Raw genomic sequence first — 18,605 nt, forward strand, 5'->3', positions numbered from 1 at the left:
CTGCACCGCCATTCAATATGATCATGGCTGATCATCCAACAGTATCCCGTACCTGCCTTCTCTCCATACCCTCTGATCCCCTTAGCCACAATGGCCACATCTAACTCACTCTTAAATATAGCCAATGAACTGGCCTCTGTGACAGAGAGTTCCACAGATTCACCACTCTCTATGTGAAAAAAGTTCTTCTCATCTCGGTTTTAAAGGATTTCCCCCTTACCCTTAAGCTGTGATCCTTAGTTACATCCTGATAATAATATTTGGAACAGTCTCTAGGATCATGTTTATTTGCACATTCATGACTCTCAACTCTGCAGTTCAATTTAACCCTTCACTCCAAAGGTTGCTCCCTATACTCTTCAGTGCAACAGTAAATCTGTTCAGTGCATAACATAGGCACAGGGCCAGCAAGCCACAAGAGGCCAAAGGTCTCAGCGCGCCATGGCCATATCCTGTTAGCAGGCTTCGCTCGTTTGCTGCAGAACCGGAAGAGGGAAGCCAGCAAGCCAAATTACCCACTTTCCCCATTGTCACCTCAGTTACAGAGCAACATTATTCCTTAGACTTTGACTCCTCCCTCACACCATGTCTTCTTCTCTCAACAAAATACTGCTCATGTCATATTCAATATCCCTTACCCTCTCCGTGATCATTAAGATTATATGCTATACTCTATAATTGTCCAATTTGTTTAGTTTTCATCTAACTCTCATCCCATCTAACCAACAACTTAGTGAACAAAGACATTTGTTTAGTGCCTTTCATGTGATAATTCTGTCCAAGTGCTTAATTGGCATATAAGCTTTTTTTTGTTGCTTTGTTGATCACCAGTTTAACAAAAAACATCAAATTGTAAGTTAGATCCCATAATTAGATAATCTACTTTGATGGGCTTTGTTTAGGGTTAAAAATTGGCACAGCAACATTGAAAGTAGAGCTTAGTTTAGTTTAATTTAGAGATACAGCGTGGAAACAGGCTCTTCAGCCCACCAAGTCCATGCCGACCAGCGATCCCAGCACATTAATCCTATCCTACACACAGTAGGGACAATTTACACTTGCATCAATCCATTTAATCTACAAACCTGTACGTCTTTGGAGTGTGGGTGGAAACCGAAGATCTCGGAGAAAACCTACACAATCGCAGGGGGAACGTACAAACTCCATACAGACAGCACCCGTAGCCAGGATCGAACCCGGGACTCTGCCGCTGCAAGCGCTGTAATGCAGCAACTGTACCGCTGCGCCACCATGCCTTCCAGCTATTCAGTCTTTTAACAGGCTAATCATAACACAGTATAACTTTCTTCCAGAAAAATAGCAGATAAAGTTATGCATGCAATCTTAGACTGGGGAGAGAAGAGCTTGATTCAGGGGCAACAGAGTGAGCACAAACACTGGACCACTGCTTGAATTAACTCTCAAGACCAATCTTTTAGCAGATCTTATTCAATTTATATGCTCGACAAATCAATGTCAAATTCTTTAACAATTTTAACTGCCACGCTGGCTGGGAATAACCCATCTTTCCAACTTTTTTTTCCAGCTTTAGTCCTGCCTGTCATTTCCCCCGCCTGACACTTTGTTTTCTCATCATCTGGTTGGTGAAATTTCAGTTACTACATATTTAACCCTTGAGCACCATTGGGAAATCCTTCAGTATTATCTTCTACCATGCACTGAAAAGCAATCTACAGGATTTTAAATCCTTCACCCCATTACTCAACTATCTACCATTTATTTTCTCCGCCTCTTCCTATATCAACTTTTGCTCATTAAAATGCTCGGAACACTTTTCCAACGGCACCACTGTAGGCATTACTATTATCTAATTAATGTTTGCTGACATTTTTTTGTTCCAAAAATGTAATAATTTCATAAAATGTGATTACCAACATCACCAGAAATGAGCGTCTTACCACAAAATAAACATTGACGACAGAATGAAAAAGATCATCCCTTGAACATAGTTGATGGGCCGTAGATTCACTTGCCAAATACCATCCTACCCAGAGCAGAAGCAGCATGGATTACATACCTAGCAAAACATTTAAATATCTATTATAATGTTAGATGAGAAGTTAACAGGCCCTGTCGTAAATGATTGCAAGACACAAATGAAACACTTGCATTACTTACATCACGTTTCAACAAGCCCACCCAAAAATGAGTACATGTACTTTTTACCCCCCCCTCAATCTTCATGACCACCCATAGGAAATCTCAAAAGTAGAAGAGCAGGGACATATTGGAGAATTTCTATCCAAGCTATCCTCAGTTATACAGCAGCTAGTCCTTGATTTATGAATCGTTGCTATCATACCATTGTCTCTTGAAGGTATGAATATTTGATCTATTGTCAGCGCAATGAATAACGTATCACCCTGCTCCCATTAGAATACACAATAACATACTCACAATGCATTACAAGTTTTTTGATTTCTGAAATTGTGTTAAATTAAACGTTTCCCATGAAGACGTGCCTGAGACATCTCATGCCCATTCTTAGTCACGTGTGTGACCAAACATGTGAAAACTAGTGGAATACATCACTTCTACTTCTGAAATTATTACAGGTAGATTGTTTTGTACTGTATATATGATTCATATTTTTTTAATTTTATCAAGTGAAATATTTATGTTAGGCTGACAATGTTTGTTTACGGTCAGCGGTCAAATATGATTGGTCATGTGTGGCCTCACACGGAAGCATTTTTTTCCATCACTCAGTTTTACCTTACAAACTTGTGAATTTAAAAAGCTAGAATATTCATATCTTTAGCAGACATGCATTATAGTTCTGTAGGTAGGAAAACAGCAATGAATAAGATTAATCTCTTACAAGAATTTTTAAATGCATTACTTTATTTATGTGATGCCATTTGATAACGTGTGTGACATTTCGATTCACTTTCCAAAGAATGGCCCATCTGTACACAGCTTCACCATGAAATACAGCTGTATTGTTTAATAAGGAGAGGGACAGGAGACTGTTTTCAAATGTTTTTTTTTTAAATAACAATTCCCCATGAGCTGCTATGGTACACACTAACCTGAACAGTAAACACCTATTTGCAATAAATGGTATGTGTATTAAATATGGAGAAAGAGGATAAATCTTCAATTAATAATTATTTTGATCCCACTTTAATTAATAAGTAGATCTACAAAAGGTCATATTTCCACTAGATTTTTTACATTGAACAAAATGAATCCACATCTCAATGCTTCGCTCCAGGGTTTGGTCACTTCTCGAAGATAATTCAACTATTAATCCAAAAATTACATTTTAACCAAGCAAAAAGAATGAATGCTTCCAAATAAAAAGATTTTCTGGCTAAATGGATCTGTGCAAGAATAGCAAGCTAAAAAATGAACCAAGTTAGACGTCAAATCCTTTTTGAATTAATTAATTCCCTCCTTACAACCTCTAACACAAATACAACCTCTTATCGAAAAAAAGTTACAATAAACCTGTCACAATAATAATTAAAAACTAGATAACTTATGGTTGTTACAAATCAAGCAGAATGCTTGTAACTATGGTAAACCTGAGGCAGCCCAGCTTAAACTGCTCCTGCATATTAATGTGCATGATATGAGGTGCAGTACAATTGCAGGTGTCAGTGGTCAGTGAATCACAGCTGATATTATTCAACACGTTTCACTTCTGCCACTAAAAGAGGAGAAAAGCTAACACCTGAATTCTGTAAATCTAAAACACAAACTGAAAAAGACAGAAATACAGTTTCTGTGCAGGAATAAAGTTGACATGTTAGATCAGAAACTCAAGGGCCTGTCCCACCAGCATGCGGTTGCATGCGTCTAGCGCGACCAAACGTGGTCGCTTGAGGCGTACGGCCGCGCGGGGCCGGTCCCAATTCCAACCGCGGAGGCGTATGGAGTTGTGCGGGGCTGGTCCCGACATCATACTCACCAATCAGCTGAGTAGGAGGTGGGCCGATTGAATTTGTACCTCACACGGCGTCGGGTGGTGACGTCATCACGCAACGGCATGCCGGGCGGTGACGTCATCCCGCACGACGGCAAGACGCTGTGTACGCCCGTCGAGGCACTGCGTACGGCCTCAATGCGGCTGCGGGCTGACAGGCTGTTATCGCGCGGGATTTTCGGACAGTGCAAGATTTTTGGAGCTCCGTGCGATGTCGGGACCAGCCCTGCACAACTCCATACGCCTCCGGCGATCGAAGTGGGACCGGCCCCGTGAGGCCGTACGCCTCAAGTGACCACGTTTGGTCGCACTAGACGCATGCTATCGCATGCTGGTGGGACAAGCCCTTCAACTGTTCTCTCAAGTCCAATGATAATTCATCTACACTGATAAAAAAATCTGGTTTGCAAGTAGTAAAGTTACTGGGGGATTACCAAGTTTTACGTACAAGACAGAATATCCCACTAAAGCTTAAAAGTTAACAAGCTACCCACCAGTTACCTGGAACCAAGAGATTCAGCAGCAGGAGTGGACCTGAGAGGAAACGAGAGCAGCAAGGAGAAGATAAACTGAGGCCCAGGTGCTTGAGTTTGGGGAGAAAAAGAGAGAAAAACAGTGTGACATTACAGGAAGGCTGTGAGATGACTGGTTAGCTAGTATAACAGCCTTCATATTCCTCTCTTTACAGTAAGGGGTTTGGTCTAAACTATTGCCCAATGATAAAAGTGTACAACTAAGATTTATAACACAAGGTTATCAAATAGATTGATGATTGAAATTAAACAGTTGACCAAACAAACTAAAAACAAAGTAAAAATTAGGTGGCAACCATGAAAGGCAGAGTATTGAAAAACAAAACGAGTATATGGGATTGGAGATTAAAAGGCAAGACTTTTTTTTAACTGCAATGAGACTTTATAGGGAATATTGAACTAAAGGAGAGAAAAAAAAACATAGGAAGAATACAAAGATGCAGGTGAGGATTATAGTTTTTGAATCCCAGCTAGATTACAGTAGAGATCTGGATGCATTAATTAAAATAGTTGAAACAAAGTAGTAACTAAATTCTTACATGGAGAATAGAGATCCGCGTTAAGCTCATGGATGTGTAGCTGAGGTTGTCATTTGCAATTTCTGTGCCACTGAGGAACTTCAGGCCTCTGCATTTGTACATGTTCCATGACTCGGCAACAAGCACGATAATTCCCTACACCAGCATCTTGCAAAGCTGCGCCCTCAGCTTACTATACACCCCAAATTCCACTCCAACTCCATTTATAACACCATAGTGGGCTGAATCGTGGAGCACAATAAGTGTTTAGCAGCATGATGTCAAGACAAGCTCTTCCTCACTATCAACAAAATGATAAAGCTAGTGATCACCTTCAGGAAGCAAGAAGAACTACATGCTCCAGCCTATACAATAATACTGAGGTGGAGATGGTTAACAGTATCAAATTCCTTGGGGGAAAATTTCACCAACAATCTGACCTGGACCAAAAACAACAACGTGGCCTAATAACGTGGCACACTAACACCTCTACTTCCTCAACTCTATGGAAATGTCACCAATGACCCATACCAATTTCTTCTGATGATTCATCAAAACCATCCTGTCACATCCTTGAGATGACAACTGCTCTCCCCAAGACTGCAAGAAATTTGAGAGTCACGGACATGCCCAGGACATTGCAGATATCAGCCTCTCCCCTCTACCTCACCACCACGCAATCGACTCCATCCACCACTCTACCTTGGAAAAGAAATCAACATAATCAAGGACCACCCACACCATGGTCGTTCTCTCTTCTCCCGTCTTCCATCAGGCTGAATAAACAAAAGCTTGAAAGCTTTGTGCTTACTGTTATCAGACACTGGAACAGAGTTTACATATATTAAGGATCTAAAGTCTATTTAATTGGGCCACTTTTTAACCTGCACTTTATTTTCTCTTTTGCTCTACCTGTTGTACTCATGTGTGGTATGATGTGCCTGGATACCACAAAGTATTTCACTGTAAAACAGTATGCAACCAATAAAGATAGTGGGTTATGGATAGTAAATGGAAATGTAGGAAACAGAAAATGTTACATTCTTCTGTTTATGTACCACATTCATATGCTGACATGAAGGAGCCCAGCAAAGACCATAGAACCAATGGTAAGGCCTAAAGAACAGCAAAATATAGGAATGCTGTCCTACAGGAGATACTATAGCTGGATGGACAATCAGCCATTTCTGTAACCATCCTCACAATATTTTGCCTTTCCGTGGCAGAATGAAGGGCATCATGGAAAATGTGCAGAATATTCTACAGGATTAACTGAAATAAAACAGAAATTATAGCCCATGTCGATAACAACAAAAGAGTGAGGACAGATATTTAAAATTTATAGTCAGGCTTTTAAAAAGTAGGGACCCTGGAGGTAATCTCTGGAAGATGCGGAACATCGATACATTGCTTAAGGCATGGTGTAGAGAAGGCAGGTTTCAGATTTGTGGAGAATTGAAAATAGTCCTGGTGGGCATGAGACACCCATTCTAAAGGGCAGGCTGTACCTCAACGAAGGTTTTTTTCCGGGTGCTCCGGTTTCCTCCCGTTTCCTCCCACATTCCAAAGGCGTGCAGGTTTGTAGCTCAATTTACTTCTGTAAATTGTCCCTAATGTGTGTAGGATGTGAAGGTGGGATGTATGGATAATCGATGGTCAGCATTGGACTTAGTGGGCAAAAAGGTCTGTTTTCACACTACAGGTGCACAACCTTTTATCCAAAATTCCGGAAACCAAAAAGCTCCGAAAACCGGACATTTTTTCCAGGATGTCGTCTGCACACCAAAGCTCACGTTTGGCGCCAAACTTGACCCGAAACGACCCACAGTCAACCCAGGTCTGTACTACTGTAGCGGCTGCCTCCTCCCCGGGGAGACACTTAAACATCTGTAAATCATTGCTTAAATGTTAGTCAGTTAGTTTGGAGGGCTTTTATGTGAAGGGGGGGGGGGGGGGAGGGGTGAAGGGGGGAAACTTTAATTCTTAGTCCCCTACCTGGTCGGAAAGGCGGGGAGCGGACAATGCCTTACCGGGTCGGCGTGCAGTAAGCTCCGGAGCGCTGTGGCCGCCGACTCCCAACATCGCGGAGCTGGGGCTGCGGGCATCCGGCCGCGTGCGGCGCCGGTTGTAGCTCCGACCCATGGCAACTCTACCCCTGGCTGCGCGGCGCTCCAAATCCAGCGCCGCCCGCAGCCGGACGCCCGCAGCCCCAGCTCCGCGATGTTGGGAGTCGGCGGCCACAGCGCTCCGAAATCCGAGAAGTGTCTGGTCCCAAGGCTTCCAGATAAAAGGGTGTGCACCTGTAACTCTAAAATAAACTAAGAAAACTTAATGCCAATAAAAGTTGTAGAAATGATGACCATCAATAATTTCAAAGTGAAATTGAATAGACATAGGGGAAGTAAATCAAAACTTTCTTTTGGTGTCATTATGACAGATAGATTAAAGGTATCAAAAAACTTATGAAATGTAATTTAGGACCATATGGCAACACTTGTCAATTTCTACAAAATCTAGCAGTATAGTTTTATTAAAAACAGTAACAGACTATATGAGATTTTTCAAAACGTGTTTTATTTAAGTGAAAATGCTTGAAGAATTAAAAAGATAATTTGACAAATTAAACACAGGGCAGTCAAATCAACACGTGTGCAGTTACTGCTATTTAGGCCTCAAGTTCAATGTAGTGAAAGATTCAGTAATTGTCCTTTGTGCCCGAGGACTGATGCAGCACTCAGCAGCAGATTAACACAAGTCTTAAAGGAATTTAATTTGGAAATTCTGCTCAACTTTATTTTATTTATTTATTTATTTTTAAAAATAAATCAGTTATGAGGCTTTCTCACGGGGCGACGACGCAAGAGGTAACCAGAGTTGAACATCGTGGGAACCTCGTACGATAACCGTACGGCATTCGTGGACCACCGTGGCGCTAACAGCAGGTACTCGTGTAACTTTTTGACTCGGGAGAAAATTCAAGCAAGCTTGAATTTCTCCAAGAGTGACGTACACTTGTGGTTGAACATTGAAACATTATATGGACGTAGTGGCCAGTGCGATATCCGTAATAACTCTTGCGTTTACCGTGGGAACTCCTGCGAACGGTGAACCCGGAAGCTGGACAGAGCTGAGCGGTGAGCAGTGAGCGCTTTAATCTGTGTTCTCACAAATTTAATTCATAATCTGTCTTTTTTTAATGCATTGACTAATACATCACTCCGTGATTCGAAAATATACAGATAGGACATATGGAGTGCCGCGTGCAATGGGAGCACAGCCACAATTCCGTGCTGAACAGGTAAACAATTGTCTTCTGTGGGATTGAATTAAAAAAAAATAAAGATTTGCATCCGCATATGGACATCAACTTATTCATGAGTTATGTTAATGAGATTCAAGAAAATAACTATAATCTTTAAAAGGGACTCTACTGAAAGGTCCCGCATTTTTATGGTCCGTGAGAAATATTTCATATGTACTTCTTAATTTCCTTCTAGAGACACTCACCATCACCACTGATGTTTACAGAGCAGCAGCCTGCTAGAATTCCATCGTTGCCTTTTGTTTACAGAGAGGGCAGTGCACAAACACAATTTCAAGAAGGGGCAGATGGTTTCGCTGACGTCAATTAGTCCAGTTATCCCTCGGACGTTGAGAATTATTTATGTAGTCTTTAACCGTTTGAGTTTTAGTTTATTTTAGTTGTTGGCCACTCACCATTTTGTGTGACATCTAGAGTCCTTATAAATGTATAAATGTTAATGTGTGTTTTTTCCTCTTGGGCATTACTTTGTTTCTGTTGGAGGCTCCACATTTTATTATAGCCTGTAGTGTGATAAAGCTTTTAACTCAGCAGTTTGATTGTCAGTGCTTGTTTACCTCATTGTTAAATAAATATATTTTTTACTATCAGATTGATGTCTGCAATTCTTCATTAACACATCACTACAAGATGAATGTCTCTAATGTTATAATCCCTCTCATGCTGAAACACAAAATAGTTGAAGGGAGGTGATATAATCCAATTTTCATTCTTTTTCATTTTTGAGTGTTCATTTGTGCCACGTGATGATTTAACAACACTTCACAGTTCACAATGTTCATTCAAGATTTAACGGGAAAGCTCGGGAGACGGACAAGTCACTCGCACAAATAACAGAAATGCCGAGTACCCGTACTCTTTATCTACCCCCCGTTATATCTGTGATATCGTGCTAGACCAAGACCACTTCACTCTGGTTACATCTTGCGTCAAGTCGCCCCGTGAGAAAGCCCCATTATCCCAGCGTCGTGTTCATTAAAAAAAATAGCATCTGCAGATCCTTGTTTCTCTAGCAGTTCCTTGTTTTTCGAGCAGCAAGGCAGACAAGTTTTCAACTACAGTATATTTGGTGCTACAAGTATGGGTTGAGGAAAGTACAGGAAGCTATGTTGCAGTATTGAGCATCTGCAGAACCTTAAACTTTTATTAACAGGATGCATCTGCCCGAGTCTAGTCATTCACAAGCTGGCATGGATTATAAGAAGAGGCAGAATGGCTAAGCGGGGCCCTGTTCTCAAGACAAGGTATTACAATGCTTATATCCTCATGTTGCCTGTTCCATCATAAGTGGCTTAACTAATATTTGAACAGTTAATGGAAAGCAAGTAATAACAATGACGATTTTTAGTTGGCATCCAAGAAAGAGCTAAAATCTATACTCATTGGCAAGAGGGGATTCTCACAGTTGGGAGAGGCACAGCAAGGGGCAGACTCAAGAGGATAGAGGGTCCAAAGATAAGGAGAGAATGTGGGAAGCGAGGCGTGATAGGAAAACAATATTTGGAGTCAAACTGCACACTGACATGCTTGCAGTTTTTGCATATTGGGCATCAAATATTTTGTGTTTGTTTGACCTTGTGGCGTATTTAGAAATTAAGCAATACCAAAAATAAAATATGCAATCTCTCAGGCAGCAGAAAATAAGATTGCAATGGTTACAACTTGACTGGCTACATACACATTCAAGATATGCACCCTTAAATATCCAATGACAAAAGAACACAACACTTACATCACTGTTATAAATGAGTTTTATCTTTTCTACTATTTATGAACATGGGGAATTGACTAGCCTTTTCCCCCCATTTGACAGAAATCAAATCATCTCAAATAAAGCATATTTCCATAAATAAATTATTCCCCCAAAAACAAAATCTCTCAACATTACGCAAATACTAATCAAAACCCATTGATCTGGACAAACAAAAAATGAAAGGCAACTCATTTCAAACTGTGTTCTTACCAGCAATTTGTGACTCTGCAATCTTTTCTACCAAATTTTACATGGTTAATAATTCCGATGAAGCAATTTATATGTGCTAGGAAAGACCATTTTTCGCTAACATACATGTCAAGAGGTTAGCTAAAAACCTCACATCAAACGGATCTATTTCTTTAGTGCACTGATTAGATTCATTTTCACAAAGGAAAATGTCAACATAAAATCAGTCCAAAATCATAACATAAATGTCTTGTTGTAAAGATGCGCACATCCTACAATTATAATACAGTAGAAATCTTATATAAAATGTCAGATCTAATTCCAGTCTGCCTCAGAGATCAGTGCTGAAGCATTGCTGTTTGTCATCTATATTAATGATTTGGATGAGAATGGACAGGGCGTAATTAGTAAGTTTACAGATCCACTAAAATAGTGGTATTACAGATAGTGAAGATGGTTATCAAGAATTTCAGCGGGATCTTGACCAGCTGATTAAGTGGGACAAAGTATGGATAATGGAGTTTAATTCTGATATGTGAGGTGCTCGATTTTGGGAAGTCAAACCAGGGCAGGACCTTCACAGTAAACAAGTAGGGCCCTGGGGAGTGTTGAAGAGCACAGATATTCAGGAGTACAAGTACTGTATTTCCCGACAATGAAGACGCTATTTTTTACCCTAAAATAAGACTCAAAATTTTACCTGCATTGTGGAGGCCAAAGTTTAGATTGTCAGCCAAGAAAGATAGACTTGGCTATCCCTCAGTACAGCAACATCAAGAACGATATCAAGTCTATCCCTCATTGCTGGCAGCTGATTTAAAAGGACAGCGTCGCGTCGGGGGGGGGGGGGGGGGGGGGGGGGGGGGGGGGGGGGGAAAAGAGAGTTCCTTTCACATTGTGTGGGGAGTCTGGCCCGGGTCAGCACAAAGTAGCAAACTAGGCTGGGCTGCCAGGAGTAAAGTTGCAGGGAGGGCAGGAGCGTTGAAAAGGAGGGAGTCGGGGGATCATGCCAGCAACTCCCTCAGTAGCTCGGGTGGCTGCGAGCGGCCGCCGGGACCAGACAGCGCAACCAGCCGCCACATCAGCGCCTTCTGCTCGTCTGCCTGCCAACTAGCCACAGTGTCCTTTGGCACAGGCGCAAACAGTGGTTGTCGGGTAGTTATTGGGGGTGCGTCTTCAACAAAGGTGCATCTTCATTGCCGGGAAATACGGTACATAGTTTCCCTGAAAGTGGTGTTGCAGGTAGAAACTTTCGGCATGCTGGCCTTCATCAGTCAGGGAATAGAGTATAGAAGTTGGGAAATTATGTTACAGTTGTAAAGAACATTGGCAAAACTGCATTTTAAGTATTATGTTCAGTTTTGCTCACCCTGCTGCAGGATAAATGCCATTAAGTTGGAAACGGGGGAAGAGAAGATCTAACGGGATGTTGCTGGGATTTGAAAACCTGAAATATAGGGAGAGGTGGGCTTTATACTGTGGAACACAGGATGCTCAGGATGTATAAAATCATCAGAATTTATAGGGCGAATGCAGTCTTTTTTTTTCCTGGGACAGTGGAATCAAGAACTAGAGAGTATAGGTGTAAGGTGAGCGAGGAAAGATTTAATAGGAATCTGACCTTTTATTTCCCACACAGAGGATAGTGGGTATATGGAACACAATGCCAAAGTAAGTAGTTGATCCAAAAATATTCACCCACCGTCCCTGTAAATTACTATTCGGTTTTAAATTCAGCAGGTCCATTTAACCAGTGTTTTTTCCAGTGTTTCTGGAAATCAGAGATTTTTTCCATAAAATTAATTATATTAAACTACATTACATTTTAAAGAGCCTTTTGCAAATTTCAGTAAGGTGGAAATTCTTGAAGAACTCAGACCAAACACCTTCATTCATCACCCTCCATTGTTCAAGGAAACAATCTTCATTATATCTCCAACTATGATCCATTTGTATTAGTGGAGTGGAGGCTCTAAAGTCACTTTGGAAGAACTCTCAAGCCTTGGTTCAAGAACAACACGCTGTTCCTCCGCAATATTTCCAAGATTCACTTTCATTGGTTCTAAATCTGATTCTCCAATATATCCAAAGGTTCTTCACACGACTGCTACCTTCTACCACCTCAACAATGTCAGTCCCTACCCACCTCTTTTAATTAATAAAAGACCCATTCTTCCAAAACTTTCCAATCCTTAGCCTTAATCCCATCTCATCTTCCCATTTATTTTCCGTGGACTTATCAAATTGTACACAATTTCCCATTTCCAAATATCTGCTACATATAGGATACTGAGCTGGATGATCAGCCATGATCATATTGAATGGCGGTGCAGGCTCGAAGGGCCGAATGGCCTATTCCTGCACCTATTTTCTATGTTTCTATATCGGCGAGACCAAGCGCAGGCTCAGTGATTGAACATCTCCGCTCAGTCCGCCTTAACCTACCTGATCTCCCGGTTGCTCAGCACTTTAACTTCACTTCCCATTCCAAATCTGACCTTTCTGTCCCGGGCCTCCACCATTGTCAGAGTGCAAATTGTAGGAACAGCACCTCATATTTCACTTGGGTATCTTACACCCCAGCAGTATGAACATTGACTTCTTTAACTTCAAATACGAAATAGTCCTTGCTTTCCCTCTCTCTCCATCCTCTCCCCCTTCCCAGTTCTCTCACCAGTCATACTGCCTCCGACTATATTCTATCTCTTGCCCACTCACTGCCGACATCAGTCTGAAGAAGGGTCTCGACCCGAAACGTCACCCATTCCTTCTCTCCAGAGATGCTGCCTGTCCCGCTGAGTTACTCCAGCATTTTGTGTCTACCTTCGATTTAAACCAGCATCTGCAGTTCTTTCCTACACATCCTTCCCAATTCCAAATTTTAAAAACACTCAAAAATTGAGGCTAGTTTTACAACTAGAAAAACACTGACATCACAATATAAAGATGAAAACAGTAATGCTCCCATTATTTGACTTCCTCCCCCCCCCTCCTCTATCAAGACATATGTTTTGTAAATTGAACTGCTCATCAATGTTGATGCATTTTAATCCCACAAATTTAACCACAGACATTTATAATGGCCTGGTTCTTTTCCTCTCAGGATTCCACTAGATAAACACAGGTAAAACCAAGTACCATATGGAATTAGTTGAAGCGTTTCAAAAGCAATTTTCAAAGGACAAATTCCTTTGTATTATACGGAGCTTCAAATGATCACAAGACCTTCTAGATATCAAGTGATTGAGATCTCAGCTATTTATATATTTGCCATGTAAACATGTAAACATATAACCAACCCAAGAGCACTTCCTTCAATAAGATTAAAATGATACGAGGTTCAACTGATCAAACCAAAAATCAAGCACTGCACAAATAGTGAATAGTAAAATGGATTACTGAATTGGCTTTGGACAGTCCAAATCCAGTAGAACATATTGTTAATGAACAAATTATAATTTACAACTAATCCAGATCTGGCTTCAACATAATTGATTACATTCAACTACATTGGGTTGTTTCTTTAAAGTATGAAGCATTCTTGGGATTACATAGGACAATAACTGATTTTTTTTTAAAAACATTAAATCAAGTTGGCGTTAATAGGAGTGCTATTCATTCAATTTAAGACTAATATTTTTTTTAGCGTTTGAATTATGTATTAAGAAATACCAGCAAGGAACGATATATAAACTAATCAATGGAAAAAGCATTAATTAATCCCATTACTCAGCCTTTTCATAAACTGGAAAAGCTCAAATCCACAGTCAATGGAAAATTCAATAAACCATTAGTTCCAATGTTGATAATTTGGATTGTTCCATTCCTGTATTCCATGCAGCCACCAAGTGAGCTGTCAGACTGAGCACTTGCAGGAACTGCAATTGTCAAACTCAAATTCAAAATTTAGAAATTTAGGATTAAGAATTTAAACCACTTCAACATCAGATCAAATAAGTCATTATATTCTCAATGTAGGGAAGTCGGGGACTGCTTCCCTGATTGAATTATTTTGGAACAAGAAATTAATAGCAATAATTTATTTAACAGTTAAACATCACGCAACTTTTCCCACTAAATGTTTGTTCTACTTTAATGAGATATATTCAATCGTCAATGAGTTATATGCTCCTCAGTATTCTTCCACATAAATTTGCATGTAATTTGCAGAAACTAGTCAAATTTTATTAAGAGTAAGATAATATTTTTTATTTTTAGGATGAACATATTTCAAATGCATACTTTGGCTAGCAATTTCACTGAAAATGATCAAATGTTCAGTTGGTGTGATTAGAATTTTTTTTTGTTTTAATTTTACTTGGTCATTTAATGTTACATTTACAAAGAGCATGGAACACAATTCTGCACCTTTCGGGAATTTAGAGCTTTTCTTTCGTTTTACTTTACTGTGGGAAAACTCACCTTTGGAGAACAGCTGAAATGCATGCCAGGCACTGGGAGTGTTGTTACATACATTGTGATACATCTGTATAGGTAAAGGGTGCCAACTATGAAGAAGAATCTCCTGCCAACAATGGATCTGATGGGGGGGGGGGGGGGGGGGGGGGGGAGTGAAGGATAAGAATAAAAGATAAGGGAAAATAAACATTAACATTTCAAATATCAAAATTGCAATTAAGGCTGAATTGCCCCCCCCCCCCCCCCCCCCCAATCAAAAGGCCCCCCCCATTTCAAATATCAAAATTGCCCCCCCCCCCCCACCCCCCCCCCCCCCCCCCCCCCCCCCCCCCCCCCCTCCGACAAACATAAATAAAAATGCTTTCAATTATTATACCTTTAAGGGGCTTAAAATGGGACAGACACCTCAGAGGGTGACTACCTACGTGGAGGCAGTGCAACCAAAGCAAACCTCTCCTCATAAGGAAAAAAGTGCCAATTTTAAGCTGCCGAAATGCAGAATTAATCAAGAATAATCAAAAATAGAGTGTCCAACTAGATCTCCTTGTTGCTCACAGGCTGTGATGCAACTGTGGGACTATTCCGGTTCAAAACAATTAACTTTACATGCACTGAAGCTGCAATTTCTTGTACAGTTGCGTTGTTACTGATATTGCTGTAAACTATCTTCAAGCAACATGCAAACCAAACAAAAATATTTGATAAGATTTAATATAATTTCTCCTGGTATTCTTTAGGGTTCAGAAATCATTCTTTATCCAGATTCATATTCCAGTGAAACTCTGCACATCTGCTCAGGTTATTTTTAAAATCTGGTATTTCATTAAACTACTAACCTATATGGTGTCCAGAGAAAACACTGTATATGATATATTACACCAATGTAACTGGAAAGGTGTTTTATAGGCTAATAACTTAAATAATAACAATATTCAATATTAGTTAATAATTATCCATTGATAATCAATTAATTGGCAACTTATTAATAATACAAATAATAAAATAAAAAAAATTAACAATAAATAACAAATAAATAATAATGCCCAGAATCTACCTCTTTGTCAATACTCGATTTAGTCAGGGTGAATTATGCCAGATTATATTTACAGGAGTAAAAATACATTTTCTTTATGGCCCACACCAGTGTTTAAACCCAAGACAGAATTAGAGTTTGTTTATGCAATTTTATTCAACTCCAGTCCTCTTAGGATTGGCACTGTAATCATTTATGCATATTTAAGTCTACATTTACTCCTTAAGCCTTTGCTCTCCCTCATCAAATATTTATCAAGCCTCTCTGTAATCAAAATAGCATCAGTTATTTTCAGTCTTTTTCCATTTTATCTTTTCCACAGTGAGGTTTGTAAATCCTGCACTTATTCCTCTCACCTGCAAATATGTTCCAGTCCAATACATTCTTAATCATTGACCACCAAATCCCCTCCAGACAGATAATATCTTTATACATGATTGAATATATATGCTGAGTCTATTATGATTATGATAGTTGAGTTTAGAGATACAACGCGTAAACAGGCCCTTTGGCCCACCAAGTCCACAATGACCAGCGATCCCCGCACATTAACACTATCACACACACACACACGACAATTTTACATTTATATAAGCCAATTAACCTACAAATCTGTACGTCTTTGTAGTGTGGGAAGAAACCAATGATCTCAGAGAAACCCATGCAGGTCATGGGGAGAACGTACAAACTGCGTACTGACAAGTACGCATGGTCAGGATTGAACCTGGGTCTCTTGCTCTGTAAGGCAGTAGCTCTACCGCTATGCCACCTTGACTATGATTGCATAATTTAATATAGCTTGAGAAAAAGTCTGCTTTCACTAAATACCCTAACTTTGAACGTAATCACATGTCTGGCAGACTTTTGACCACATACTCCACCAATGTGACTGCCAACTGCATCTCATCTAAATTCCTGTACATCAGCACTCCACAATATATTCAATTGAAACAGATAATTACATTCCAAATTAAATCCATTTTATGGTTAGCACGGTTTTTAATGCTACTCTCTTCAAGTGCAAATTCAATTAGATTACCCTTTTAGAATACGAACGTGCCTTCGAAGACATAAAACCAAAATTCACGTTATTTTTATTACTAAATTTGAGGGTAAAATCTGGATCTTAAATATAATCGGCTAGTTTGTTAGGTTATTGAAGTGGAACCTCTTAAAACATAAATGGAATTAAATCGGCACACCTGAAAACACAACATGTGTTACATAGTTTATTTTACTTACTTGTATTCCATTAGCACCCACTGAACCAGCCATAATCCCACAAGTATCATGCCATTAATCTCACAGATGGAAAAGGCCCATTCCACCCGGTTAAAATAATCAAAAAATTTGTCCGGTAAAGGTGGCTGTTCCTCCTTGGGAGGCACACGTTCATGGACAACTGATATCATCACTGTTGTAAGTATAAAACAGCAAAGTGCATAAAGGAAAGCCACACCAGTCTTCCACCATTCCAGAGAAGATGGAAGCCACTCCTGTTCTGGCATAATGATTTGAATCATTTCTTTTCGGTAACCATTGGTCAACCCAGTTCTTTTGGTTTTATTATGGATGCCATTCTGGCTGTCGGCTTTCAGGGAACTCATGTGAAGATCACCATTGGCATGTCCATTCTTGTGCACTTCTATGTGATGTTCCATCTTTAGTGTTTCTATTTTTTCCAGCAATTGCTGTCCATTATCTGATGCAACAAGAGACAGCGGTGGCCTATGGAAATCCTCTCGAGAAAGTCTTAATAAGCCCAGGCCATCGAGCTTATTCTGAAATGCATCAGTATATTCTTGCATGCCATGTTCCGTCAGCCATTCTAGCACATCTTTGGATGACCATTCCACCACCTCCTTCATTTCAGTAACAAAGTTCAGGTGCACTAAAAACAAGTACTAATTGGCAGCAGCATCTTCAAGAATAACTCCCCTTCTCAGGTTAAAAAAGGGGTCGTCCCATGGCTTGTTCATTGTAACAGCACATTAAGAAAAACGTCTGAAGAATCCTGTTTGGCACAAAGTTTATCTGGTGATTTGGTTTGAAGTTTTCTCACAGCTAGCAGATCCTTAAAGAGCTTCCATTTTTCAGGTGCAATTTTCGTATTTTGTGAGGTGAAAAGTGAACCTATGGGGTAGGAAACAAAAAAAAAAAAAACTGAACATCTCTGCAAAAATGACAAAAGCAAGTATAACATTAGAATTAAATTAAGTCGGCAGGATAATTTCATACCCCTGTAACAGAAGTTCCAATTTAAACTGAAGATATTGTTGTAAAACTTGAATGCAAGTCAAATAAAAGAAACATAAATTATTCATTAAGGCCTGTGAAGAAAACTTGCTTTACATTAATGAAAATTTTGGTCCAAATTCAATAAAATTTACAGAAGCTATAGGCAGGAATGAGAGTCATCAAACACTCAGAGCAAAACTCAAAACTACCCACGAAATCCCACAATTGTATAATCCAACACAAAATGTGAGTTGCTCTGTTCACATCCATTTATTTTGTTAAATTCCCCTATTTTTATTCTTGTATTTTAGCAACTGGCCATTATTGTACTGCATTTTACTAAATGCTACTGTAAAATAAAGCACTACACTTTCTCTATCACAAAATTCAGTTCCTATCCATGAATTCATTAGATGTGGGTTAAACTGCCATTTTGATAATCTAATGGATTAGATCAATGATGCAGAATCAAGAGGTTTAAATCCCACACTGAGCAATAGAAGATAATGTTAATAATGTAGATTAAAAGTTCCCTAGCTATGATCAGCAAAACCCCACCTGGTTCATTAATGTGCTTCATGGAGAGAAATCTACCATCCTTGCCCACTCTAATCTTAACTCATAGTAACATGGCTGATTTTTAATTTC

The 18,605-nt window shown here is 39.8% G+C and overlaps 1 protein-coding gene across 2 annotated transcripts in view; it reads right to left on the reverse strand.

The window, feature by feature from the left end:
• sgms1b (sphingomyelin synthase 1b) overlaps nucleotides 1-18,605 on the reverse strand; it is a 59,598-nt gene that overhangs the window by 10,865 nt on the left and 30,128 nt on the right. For both annotated transcript variants that reach the window (XM_055647255.1, XM_055647256.1), the window contains 2 exons: nucleotides 16,962-17,852; nucleotides 14,690-14,807 (listed from right to left, as the gene is read on the reverse strand). In XM_055647255.1, coding sequence (XP_055503230.1) covers nucleotides 14,690-14,807; nucleotides 16,962-17,587 — 744 coding nt within the window. In that variant the 5' untranslated portion in view covers nucleotides 17,588-17,852. The remainder of the gene's footprint in view (nucleotides 1-14,689; nucleotides 14,808-16,961; nucleotides 17,853-18,605) is intronic.

Source organism: Leucoraja erinacea, chromosome 15, assembly GCF_028641065.1.
Source record: "Leucoraja erinacea ecotype New England chromosome 15, Leri_hhj_1, whole genome shotgun sequence".
In the NCBI taxonomy this organism is placed as follows: domain Eukaryota; kingdom Metazoa; phylum Chordata; class Chondrichthyes; order Rajiformes; family Rajidae; genus Leucoraja; species Leucoraja erinaceus.